The sequence below is a fragment of the Talpa occidentalis genome, unplaced genomic scaffold (genome assembly GCF_014898055.3).
Source record: "Talpa occidentalis isolate TD23 unplaced genomic scaffold, MPIMG_talOcc4v2.1 talOcc4.3, whole genome shotgun sequence".
NCBI lineage: Eukaryota > Metazoa > Chordata > Mammalia > Eulipotyphla > Talpidae > Talpa > Talpa occidentalis.
Window position 1 is genome coordinate 6,204,379 of NW_023603184.1, and position 12,543 is coordinate 6,216,921.

The 12,543-nt window shown below is 49.6% G+C and overlaps 1 protein-coding gene across 2 annotated transcripts in view; it reads left to right on the forward strand.

The window, feature by feature from the left end:
• Positions 1-7,781, forward strand: part of SYT13 (synaptotagmin 13) — a 69,386-nt gene extending 61,605 nt beyond the window's left edge. The window contains exons 5-6 of one of the 2 annotated variants that reach the window (XM_037522405.2): positions 1,823-1,952; positions 3,613-7,780. In XM_037522405.2, the coding sequence (XP_037378302.1) occupies positions 1,823-1,952; positions 3,613-3,917 (435 nt within the window). In that variant the 3' untranslated portion in view covers positions 3,918-7,780. Of the gene's footprint in view, positions 1-1,822; positions 1,953-3,612 lie in introns of both variants that reach the window. The other variant, XM_037522404.2, reaches the window with a different exon arrangement.
• The last annotated feature ends 4,762 nt before the right edge of the window (positions 7,782-12,543 follow it).

The following is a 12,543-nucleotide window of genomic DNA, read 5'->3' on the forward strand; positions in this document are numbered from 1 at the left end:
GCACTGCTCACTAGAGGGGGACCCCTTTCTCATGGGGCTGGTGTCACGTGCTCACAGCCACCAGGCCTCCTGCCTTCTCCAGCTGTGGTCTCAGCCACAACTCTGCAGCACCCCCAGAATGAACTCACTCTGAGATTGGAGATACTCTATACTCTTTTGGGGTATCACCCAATCCCAGGGGTGCTACTGGTGTCACTCCAACACTTGGCTTTCATAGCCTCCACTGTGACACGCAGACGCCTGCACTCAGGCCAGCCCTTCGCATATGCGCAGGGGCAGGGCACCCGTGGGTACAAGCCCCACATGGGGCTTCTCCGGTTCCCTCTTCGGTCCCCTCCACACACCACATTCCCCACCTGACCCCCAAGGACGTGTTCCTCAGCACCTCACCCTTATTCCATAGTGAACAGGGCAGCACCCACAGGTGCTTTCATGGGGCTCACCTGCCTTTTTAACATCCTTCACTGCTTAACAACCACTCAAGCTTCCCAACCTTGGCACCGCCTTTTGCCTTGTGTAAATTGGCTTTTTTGATACATCTGTGCCTGGCTGCAGAGAACCTCACACAGGCTGCTTTAGGCCACCCCTTGATTTTCATCTCCTGGGGTGTGCAAACGATACCCTGCACTCCCCGAGTCCCATAGTCCTAACAGCAACCTCCCAGCATACTCCACCCTCTGGTGAGTTGCTAGCCCATTGGTTTTCTCCTTGCATCAGCACTGGGTGAGTGTGGAATGATGAATCAAGTATGCTACCTCAGGGGTCATGGGCTGGTCTTCGCAGGCCGTCTCCTCCACACCAGGTCTTGTCCCGCAGCTCTGGCACCGGCACCGTGTCTACCGCCTGTGCTGGAGCATCTGTAGGTCTTCCCGCAGCTCCTGCACTTTGGCCACCACCGGCGCTGCCACAGAGCCTCCAGCGGGGTCCTCAACTCCATTTGCAGAGCTGTGAGGAACACTCAACCCCCAGCCCAGCCTCAGAGCAGGCATCATGTCCATCCAGGGCCTTCCCCACTGTGCATCCTCTCCACCTGCACTGGGATTCTGGAGGCGCCCCAGAGAGGAGGCAGGCCCCCCAGCACTACATACTGAGGGCTGTCCCTCTGTCCCTCTTGTGGTCTTCAGAGGGCTGTATACTAGTCTGTGTTGGATCCTATGACCAATGCCAAGTGTAGTGGCAGGCCTGCAGGGCAGGGGCAGGCCCAGGCTCAGCGAATCTTGGCGCTCTCTCTTGTGTTCTCCTGGTCTCTTCCTCTCGTAGCTGTGGCTCCACCATCCTTCAGCCACACCATCCTCTGCCAAATTCCACCCTCTCTGAAGCCGCCCTTAAGTGCTCAGTCTCTCGGCACAAGTTGCCCACTTACGCATGCCCACACCATACTCCAGGTGCCCACCATCAGGCATGCGCACCCCTGGCCCACACTCCCAAGCGCCTCCTGCATTCAAGGCCGCAGGTGTTAGCCACAGAGGCCAATGGTGCAAAAGCCTGAGCAATCTTCATTTACCCTACAGGAGGTCCTGGCCCTTTACCCCTGCTGTGTCCTCAATGGCATCTCTTTCATCTGTTTGATATGTTGAGTTGAAAAAGAAGATATTTGGAAAATCACACTTTGTGGCAAGCAAACTTATTAAAGCACATGCCATTTTGAATTCCTGTGTGCCGCTTCCTTTCTGCAAAGGTAGAGCAGCCAGCCTGGATGGGTAACGACTTCTGGGATGCCCACTGCACACAAGTCCAGTATGATCCCAACCTCAGCTTTAGTTGATGGGTCAGCAGCCACCCCTACATGAAGCTCCTCTCCTGCACCCCTCTTGTGTTTCAGGAGCTGTCTGCAGGAACTGGAGAGGTCCTTCTATCCATCAGCTACCTCCCAGCTGCCAACCGCCTCCTGGTCGTGCTGATTAAGGCCAAGAACCTCCACTCTAACCAATCCAAGGAACTCCTGGGGAAGGGTGAGTGAGGCGTGAAGGAGAAAGCCAGGGCCCCCCTGGTCTCTGGGAACATGTGCAGAGACAGATGGTACCAGCAGGCAGTGGGGACAGGTGAGCAGAGAGGTTAAACATGAGCACATTGAGTCACCTCAGCTGTATCCTGTACCCCAAACTCACAAACCAATTTTGAAAGACTCCCCTTTTAAATTTATGTCTCTTTCCTCCTGATCAATCCCACTCAACAGGGTCCAGCTACCTGGGGCTACCTGTGAGCTCCCTGGGGCTCCCTACCTTACAAATCAATCAGAGAAGAATAAGCTCTCATGTTGGTCAGAGTGTGGGGCCTCTGGGCTGTGGAGTAAATTGACCCTCTTCCAACCCCATCACCCAAACCTGGCAGATATTGGGTAGCACAGGCTCTCCTCCTGGCTCAGCTCACCACCACTGTGCTCCCCATACCCACCCTGGAGCTTCTCTTTCTGAAACCTTTGCCAGCCTGCCACCCCCACACCAGCGAGAGAAGGTGATGCCAGAAGGTGTGTGGGTGCATAGGCTGAGGCGGCCTTAAGCTTAGGGCATCTATGCCCCATATACCCGAATAAACATCCCTTCACCATTCTCAAAACCTTGGTTTTTCCTTTTGGATACCCCAACATGGGTCTAAGCCTGGAGGGGCCAAGCAGAATCTCTTGTGAGAGTAGTGTGAGACCTGGACCTGGAGCCAGTGCTCGTAGCAAGAGCTAAATCAATGGATATTTATAGCAGGAGACAAATACAGAATTGCCACTGAGTTCGGAATCTTTGAACAAAACATCATGGGCAAATAAAGTCAGAAGAATCTGTCTGGCTGACAGCGGGGTCAGAACGCAGCCTTTTTTCTCATTTCCTCCCCACCACGATGTGTGACCTTCTGCTCTTTTTTTAATAACCCCTCTCAGGACTATAGACTTGTCTATCTCCACTGAAATAACAAACTAACCACCTGGGGGAGATAATTATAGCAATAAATACAGAGTAACAATTATTTGCACTTCAGGAACCTAGACGAACACAAAGCATTACCAGGGCCCCGAGCCTCCTCAGGTCACCTGCAGTCTGGTCTGGGGACCCGTGGAGACCGGTTGCCAGTGCCTGCCCCTCTACATGGGGTCAGCCCTCCAGTAAACGTACAAAAGAGCAGAGAAGAATCCAGGCGGCCGCAGGAGATCTGCTATCTTAATAATAGATCAACAGTGCTTGGAAGGGGAACACAGGACATGAGAACAGGGCTAGACTTGTGGTTAGAGTTAAAACAAGCTGCAGGACATCTGAGCCTGTAACCTGGGCCTGGTTTGCTCTGGGACTTGGAGACACTTAGAAGGGCCTATGGGACAAGGTGACTGATGCAATCACATCACCCAGCAATGGGCCACCGAGGGAGCCACCTCACATACTACGTTACTGTCTGTTTTCCACGCCTGAGCTTAAGTTCTATGAGGCAGGGGTTCTGGCTGTACCCCCAGTGTCTGCCAAAGGGTAGGCATTTAATAGTAGTATGAAGGCATGACCCCGTGGGGGTGGAGAGGGAGCCTCAGGGCACATCTTGAGCCAGAGACCCTCTCTCCAGCCCCAAGAGGGAGCACCTTCCCAGGCTCCACCACATCTCAGCTTTCTCTTAGCTCTTCTCTCTGCCCCTCCCCAGATGTCTCTGTCAAGGTGACCTTAAAGCACCAGGCCCGGAAGCTGAAGAAGAAGCAGACCAAACGGGCCAAGCACAAGATCAACCCGGTGTGGAATGAGATGATCATGTTTGAGCTGCCCGACGACCTGCTGCAGGCCTCCAGTGTGGAGCTGGAAGTGCTGGGCCAGGACGAGGAGGGGCAGAGCTGTGTGCTGGGCTGCTGCAGCCTGGGCCTGCACGCTTCTGGCTCTGAGCGCAGCCACTGGGAGGAGATGCTCAAGAACCCGCGCCGGCAGATCGCCATGTGGCACCAGCTGCACCTGTAACCAGAGCCTGGGCCGCCTTCCTTCTTGGGCACAGTCCCACCCGTCAGCCCAGCTGTCTTCTGCGATCTCCTTTTTGTGCCCCATCCTCATTCTGACACCCAGAAGACAGACATGTTTGCAAAGGCCAGGTCCTTATTGCTCTCTCATCACACTCCTGTTCCTGAAAACTGAGCAAGGCGGTGTGTGGAAATTACACCCGGGTCGTGCTGAGCAGTGCGTTTCACTCCTCTGCATTGCTCCAGCTTAGCAAATCCAGCCCAGGTGCAGATTTTGCAGGTAGGGTCAGGTGGGATCCAGAGAAAGCTTCATTTGGAGGAATAGTGGATGCAAAGAAGAGAGAGGATGTGTGTGTGTGTGTTTAAATAAGCATTGCAAAAAGGGTAAAAGAAAGAAAAGAATCCTGGACCAACCCATAGAATTCGAGATTGTCAGGTGGGATGAAATCTTAGCCAGCATCAAGGCACACTCCTGACCCGAGGCCGGGACCCAGTAGCTCTCAAACCTTATTGTGTGAAGGATCATCAGCAGCTTCCTGGGCCCACCTGTAGACATTCCAGATCCGTATCCCTGGCCAAGACCCAGGAGCCTGCATTTTTAACAAGCACTGGATGGTTATCCTGCTGGGATTGGAGCCCTGCAGATGGAGAAGTTCCTGTTACAATGTTCCAGAGGGTTTTCACAGTCCTTGTCAGGGCCCCAGCATTTTGGAGGCAGCCAGCTCCCAGACTGGACACTTCAAACGTTCAATGTGGAATTTGGGAGTCTCTGTTTTTTAATTATTGCAATTAAGTAATTAATATTTTCATCTGTGCTTTCAGATTCTGTTCTTGGACTGAATTGTGTGCTTTTTTTATTGAGTAACTTTACTGTTTTATCTCAAAATCAGTTTATGTCCTATTTGGGGAGAACTTCCCTGACCTTACAGGAGGGATCCTCTATTAGTGGACTAGATTCTGAGCCCCAGTTGTCACTTCCACCAGCATCGCCAAAGTGACCCTCTGAGACAGCCCCATCCCTTCTCGGCTTTCCAGCCACTTCCCGAGGAAGTCATTTTGGGGCACATGTTAATTAGTTTATTATACCCGGTTATGTGAAAGTAGAAAGAAAGATGACTTTAAATAGGAAATGAAGTCTTTTGCAAAGATACCTCTCTCCCTCAGTTTTTGAGACTTGCCACTTTAAATGAGTCAATAGACATCAGCTAGATTTCAGATTCCTACCTTATTATTCCAAATAGATGTCCACAGCATTGATTAAACCTGAAAGATGAGTTTTGCTCAGTGGATGTGGTCTCTGCCTGTGAACCAGGATTCTGGGCTCTCTGTTTGGCCACCTGCAAAATAGTCTGGATGACATAGCGGCTCTCTGGGAATGGTAAGGTAGATGAAATTGTGCCCCAAAGCTGGAGACACCCCAGGCTAAAAACAAATGGAGTCTACCAACAAATCATCTTTAAGCTTTAAGTTGGTACCTGGCAATGCCTAGAAAGTTCCAGAATCATCCCAAGAATTTCCAGAACCATGGATCTGCATTGGGACACTTCCATACCGACATCCAAATTCTGAATCTTCAGCTGTCACACCAAGCCCCTGATCTAAAAGCGAATTCTAGACAAGAGGGCCTCCTGTCCTTGAGCAAGTCAAGCTGTTCTTGGTCTCTCCCAGAGACTCTGAGGAACATTACCGCCTCTTATCACAATTTTCCCTTTCTGTACAGAAGCACAGAAGCATTAGAAGTAACTTCAACCCATCCTATGATAGAAAAGAAAAAAAGCCTCTAGTTCCTCTTCAATGGGAAAGTCTTTTAGATAATTAGAAATCTTGATAATTAAGATTGACTACCTCCTGCCAAATATTTTGGTTAGTGATTTCCTATAACATGTTTTTGAAACCCTCCTCACCACTCTGGTCCCCCTTTTTGGGCTGGTATGGCTAAAAGAAAACAAAAGATCCCCATGGAAGCTGATCAGTATTCTCAGCTACTGCCATCGAGAAAAATCGATTCTGCACTTAAAACCAGGAAACATGGGTTCCACATTCTTAGAAGCCCAGGCCTGCCTTATAGTCACACCAAAGGGTATTTGAGGATGGCTGGGCAGGACCCCTGATCCCAGAAATGTCAACCCTCTCCATGGCCCCTCCATCATGACATGTTCATTTATTTGGATCTCAAAGGTTACATTTTCCAGAATCCAAAGTACGGGTTGCCCAAGATAGGAGTCACATTCCACCACTGAAAGCCGTAGGTTTCAGCCACCATGTGACTTAGTAGTGATGGACAGAGATGAGGCAGGTGAGCAGGTTAGCACTGTTGTGCTCACTGGTATATTCCACGCACCTCGGAATGAAGCTGGCACGGGCCTTCCACAAATGTCGAGGGAACCAAGGAATGAAGGATGGATGGGGGCGTAGGCAGAAAAAGCTGAAAATGGCATGAAAATCAGAGTCCTGGCAGAGTTCTCAATGGCAAATGCATCAGATTCTCAGCAGTTGGCCTAGAAATTCACATTATTATCACTCACCTAATGACAATTCATAGCTCTCTGTGTAAATGTAATTAATAACAGACAAGAACATAATCACTGTGCTTTTCTACCAAATCTCCATCTTGGTGAATTTTACATTACCCAGAGATATCAGACTGCCAAATTGAAAAACTTCAGTAATCTTTGCATCAGCTTACCTTGAACCAGATACATTTGCAATTTACTACCAAATGAGAGTAACTGAGTCTGTGTGAATGCGTCTGATCCTTTTTTTGAAAGGAACACCTTGTATTTTTCCAGGGAGCATTTTCTAAGAAGAACATGAAGCAGAGGTGAAAATAAAATGAGAAGCCATCTCGGCCAAGGCTGTTGCCCACAGTGTGACCTGGTTCTTTCCCAGATACAGCAGTGGGACTAGAGAGTTGGGGGTCCACCCTCATTATTCTGTGACTCCACTTCCTACATCAGATCAATATCTATTTGTTCAGTGCTTATTGACTGTCCTTTTCAATTTAAAATACTACTCTTGGTGTAGGTCGACTGAGTGGTCATCCTAAATGACACCCTGTGGGGAGCATAAGATGGGAAAGCAGTTTTGGGGGGTGATTCCTTTGGGGTTTAAAGGAGTTCTGGGTGGCAGTGGCTGCAGCCCAAGCCAAATTGAGGTGAGGACCACCCAAAGAGACATTTAGTCCTTGTGAATTGTTTCTGCCACCTGCGTTTCCTGTTGTCGATGCTAAGTGTGTGTGTTTGTTTTACAAATCATGAACCGAAGCACAAAAAGACGCATGAGACATTGTAGTCGTGTCTGGTGTCACACTTTGGAGCAAAAACCATCCAGTGGTAAATAAATCATTTCCAACAGGGTCAATTGTCTGGGGTTTTCTTTTTTCCTTCTCTATATCCTAGTTATATAAGATGCTGAAAAGATCATTTGCTCACTGCTTCACGATCTATTTAATAAAACTGGATATGTTCGAGTACAGTTGACGTCTTATCATCCCTTCCCTCAGTAAGCCTTCTTGATAAAGGGATAAAGCATTTCTTTATCCCTCCACCATCTTTATATGTAAATTCTAAGCACTACAAAGTATTTTTTGCATGTTTTTAACTTTATTTGAAATGCATCTCACTGCAGTTATATGCCTCTTAGTAACAGTTATATGCCTCTTAGTTTCAATGACAGCTCTCATGTATAAGAGTGTTCCGCTTAGCATGGAGTGGGCTAGGCCATGTAGGCTTGTGTAGTTACCTGTGTTCATGTAATAATGTAACCACCCAATGAGCATTTCTCAGCACACATCCCTGTCATTAACCTACACATGACTTTCATCTTGTTCCACAATAAAATTTTGAGCTTTGCCCACACAGATATAGGAGCTATAGTTCATTTTTCTTTTTGTTGCTGTATAATATTCCATTGTGTGGGTTTGCCACAGTCCCCTCTTCCTAATGAGGTACACTTAGATTTCTTTCTTTTGTTACAGGAAATGCTGCTGTGAACACTCCTATACATGTCTCCTTGGGAATGTGTGTGCGTGTTTCTCTAAGAGGCCTATCCAAAAGTGGGTTGAATTGCTGGGTCACACAGTGCTCTGTGTGTGCATGTGTGTTCAGGCAGGCATGTGCCTTAATGATGCTTAAGCACTTAAGCAAAGGGTCTAAGTACGAGCAGAGAGGCAAGCTTTGACTATTCTTGAGACAAAAAAAAAGTAAGGTGGACACAAAGACATTCTTCCTCCAACATCCCCAAAAGAAATACTCCCAATTCTAAAAGAGTCACTGTAATAGCCAGTGGTTCCCTGTACTCCAGATGCTGGGCAGGGAGAGGGTAACTTTCTGAGTCCTGTCACTCTAGGCCCTTCTGGTGGCCACTGTGGCCCTGGCCTCTGGAGGAAGAGACTGGCATTAAGTAAGAGGCAGGACCTAAATTTTAAAGTTGTTGGAAATCAGCCAGATCACATAAATTTACATCAAAGATTATTAGGAAGGATAAATGATCCATAAAGAAAGCCATGAGATATCTCTGCTTTCCTTGTTCTATGTTAATGAATATATTATTCTATTTTAATGACAACAAGGATTTTTATTTTCATGGTAAAAAAGAAGTGGGTCTTTGCCCACACGCTAAATAGCATGAAGACCATGTTTCACAGATAAATAAGAATATGGTTCACCTGAACCTAATCTAATCTGTGCAAATCTCACATACAAGAGATGTGGAGGAGGGGAGAAGATCATTAACCATATCACCCCGGAGCTTAAGTAATGAACTCTGCCTCTGCCAGAAAATGTACTCCAGGCAATTGGAGTTGGAGCTCCCAAAAGTACTAATGGCGCAGCCTGGCTGAGCCACTGGCCACCTTCACAGCCCTGCGCAAGTCACTTGCCTCTGGCTCTTCGTTTCCACTCCTGTAAAATGAATTGAGACCAAATGATCCTGAGGCCATTTTAAGCTTCAACATTGTGTGGCTCTGTGAGCTAGCCTGCAGCAGCACACTCCTCACACATCTATGGTCTCCAGGCTGGCGGTGAAGCCCCACCCCCGAGTCTCCTGCCAGCCACCCTCCTCTAGACAACAAGCACTGTCACCTGGAGCTCTGAATCAGCCTCTTCTCATTTGCTTAATTTCTAATGGAGCGGTGGTAGTTTTCCACCTAACTTTCTATTTTCTTAGACGCAATGGAAAGCGCCACCATCTCGGGAGCTCGAAGCTCTAGCATCTGTTCTGTCTCCCTCCAGGGCAAGGCGCCTGGCAAGGATAGCGCCACAGGACGTGTCTATGGATGCTGGGCGGGGAGGTGGGTTGGCGTTTGCTCGTTCAGCGCTGAGCTGCCCCCAGTGAGCCAGCACAGATGGTCCTTGGCGGGACCACGGCAGCTTCCCCAAACCAGAAATGGAAGTGGCACCTACCTGGTGGGAGGAAGCCAGTCTTGGGGCTGGAAGCCAGGTGTTGCCATGGAAACGGATCCAATTTTTGGCCACGGTATGCCGGGGCCTGTGGCGGCTTGTCTTCGCTGGGTGGAGTCTCATGTCCACACAGCCCAGGCTGGGCCTGGCTGCCATCCCAGGCCCGCAACTTCTCGGTGCTTCAGGGCAGCCTGGTGGCAGGTGGGATTGGCGGCAGAAGTCCTGCTTTAGAAGCCCCGGGATTTGAACCAGGGACAAGCAAGGAGAAACCTGTTTCTCCGGCCCAAATCAAACACATGAACAGAACCTCTAGGTGGCCCCACCCCTCGAGGGCCAGGTCAGATGGCTATTGAAGCACAAGGCACCTGGAGGACCTCTCTCTCAGATGAGAAGGAAAAGGAGGTTCCTATTCAAGCAGAGGGTTTCACCAGCCGCCAAGGTAGAGGCTCTGGATTAAAAGTCACAGACACGGGTGTCCCTGGTGGCTCAAGGGGTTAAGATGCAACCTAAGACGCTGTCCTCAGCCACTGCAGCATGAGTTCAATCCTGGTCAGGGAGCTACCACATGGCGCAGCAGACCTCTCCTGACTTGCCCACTGCTCCCCTTAGCAGTGTGTTTCAGTACATCTGCCTGTTCTGCTCCCCACTCTGTCTCTGATGGGTCCTCTCACCCCCTACATCTCTGCCTGCACCCCAGCTCTTTTATGCATAAATAAATGTTAAAAAAAAGTCACAGACAACCCGTCACACAAGGTAGCCCCAGAAACCTGAGTAAAAGAGCTGGGAAGCACCAACAGTTCCTCGCACTGCTTCATCCTGACCCAAGGGTAACAAGCATGATGGCAGGGGCCTCCCTGGTGGTGCAGAGGTTAAAGACAACACTGTCAAGCTACCACCAGCCACTGCAGCAGTTCAATTCCCGGCCCTAGGGAGCAACCCACATGGCGCAGTAGACCTCTCCTGACTTGCCTGCTGCTCCCCTCAGCAGTGTATTTCAGTCAGTCTGCCTGTTCTGTTCCCCACTCTGTCTCTGGTGAATCCTCTCTCCCCCTGCATCTCTGGCCTGTACCCCAGTTCTTGTATGCATAAATAAATAAATCTTTAAAAAAAAAAAACAAAAAAGAATGACGGTAACGTGAGCCAGGAGTCAGTAAACCAGCAGTCTATGCTAAGTCCCGGAGACACAGCGCTGCTGAGTGAGCTGTTGAGGGCACTGGGTATTGGGGGGGTCCTGAGCTAGAAACAGGCATGGGGAGCTGGAGGAACAGAGAGGAGACCTGGGCAGCTGGAGCAGGGTGGAGAGACATGAGCCTACGAGGGGACTGGATCGCGGGGCTGGGTCCTGGCGGGGCTGTGGATTGAACTCCAAGGGCAATGGCAGCCCTGGGGGTGGGTAGGGAGCATTTTGCAAAAGGATGCCATGGCAGGGTCTGTTTTTAAAGATAGCTCTAGAGACCATCACATAGCAGCCTTTCGTGTCTTTATCAGCCTGCCCTTCCCTGAGTCTTCTCCCTGAACTCAACTTGTCCTTGAATCTTGGAGCAGGATGCTGGGGGGTGGGGGTGGAGTATGCTGTGGAGGAGGGAAGGGAGAGGACTGGACCTCTCCTTCTTACCACATCCTCGACTCCTGCTTTGGGCAGACAGAGGTCACGGCTAAGTGGAGATGGTGGCACTTTATTGTCCTTGCTTCCTAGTGGTGAAATCATCAGCACAATCCAGATACGGCTGCAAATCCAAATGGCCAGCGGTAGGGCAGAGTGGACCCTGGCCGCCTGAGCTAGTTAGATGTTGACAGTGAGTGGCAGCCCCTGGCTCCTTCCTCGACTGCTCCCTCTCCTCTGGGAAGAGAAGCAAATTGGAACATTCCATGGGGATTGTAGAGCACCTTTCAAAACAGGGAGCTCCTGGGCTTCCCTGGTAGCCCAAGGGATTAAGACACAGCACTATGAAGCTGCCCGCAGCCACCGCAGCACACTGGCCAGGGAGCGGACCCACGTGGTGCAGCAGACCTCTCCTGTCTTGCCCACTGCTCCCCTCAGCAGTGTATTTCAGTGGCTCTGCCTGTTCTGCTCCCCACTCTGTCTCTGGTGGATCCTCTCACCCCATGCATCTCTGGCCTGTACCCCAGCTCTTGTATGCATAAATAAATCAATCTTTTTAAAAAAAAAATAGAAAAAAAACAACAACAAAACAGGGACCAACTAAGGGCTCCTTAGTGACCAAATAAGGGGTCTCCAGGAGATAGGCTGGAGGAAGGGGCTAGGCACCAAGGCAGAAAAGGGAAGAAGGAAGGGCCCCCAAAAGAATCTGGATGGGGGAACAGGAGCTGAGTGAGAAGGGCTTAGCATCTTGGAAGGAAAAAGTGAAAACATTTATCTGTATCTTTATGGCATTTATGTCCATCTTCTTACAAAAACAACTTGCACACCACATCTCCATCACCCATCCCCAGACCCACACCCTTAACAGATCATTGGGAAAGACCCTCCCCTGGGACGGGGGCTGCAAGTGGAGAAACAAGGGTGGGCAACTGTTTAGCTGCAATAACTGTTTCCTGAGATTCCTGCAGGATAAAAGACGCAGGGGCCAGCATATTTGTTTTAAGTAGCTTCGATTGCACCTCCTCTTGGGCAGGTGGGGAGGTGTCACCTGCTGGAAGTGGACTTGAATGGGGGGGGGGTGGGAATTGAGGGCAGTGGGAAGGAGCTTTGAAGCCCTTTCTTCTAGATCCTTCCAAGCAGGCAGACCCCAGAGCCACAGCACAGGTCTGGAATACAGGGGAGGAGGCAGAGATTCAACCTGGGTGAGTAAATTTAAATGCTTTTATTAACAATCTTCTTACATTACAAGGATAATATGATAAAAGGAAAGTCTCTGCGTACATACTAGGATAGACCAACATAGCTCTATTTGTATCCAGTGTTCTAGGCCCCGTCACACAGGAACTATAAAGCGTAGTCTGCAAAATAATAACATCAAGAGGTTTTTTTTCCTTAACAAAGAAAGTATTAACATATTAATATGCATGTGATAATAGACTCCTAGGTCTGCCCCCCCACCCCACTTTATTTTTCCTTTGTGATTGAATGAAACTTCAGCAGCGTGGTGGTGGTGGAGAGGAGAGAGACGGGCTGGAAAAGACCAAACTAGAGAGACAAAGTGGAGACGGAGGGGTGCCCGAGGGCAGCCTGGTCCTTGTCTTTTTTGTGAGCAGTATTGCCGCCAGCTG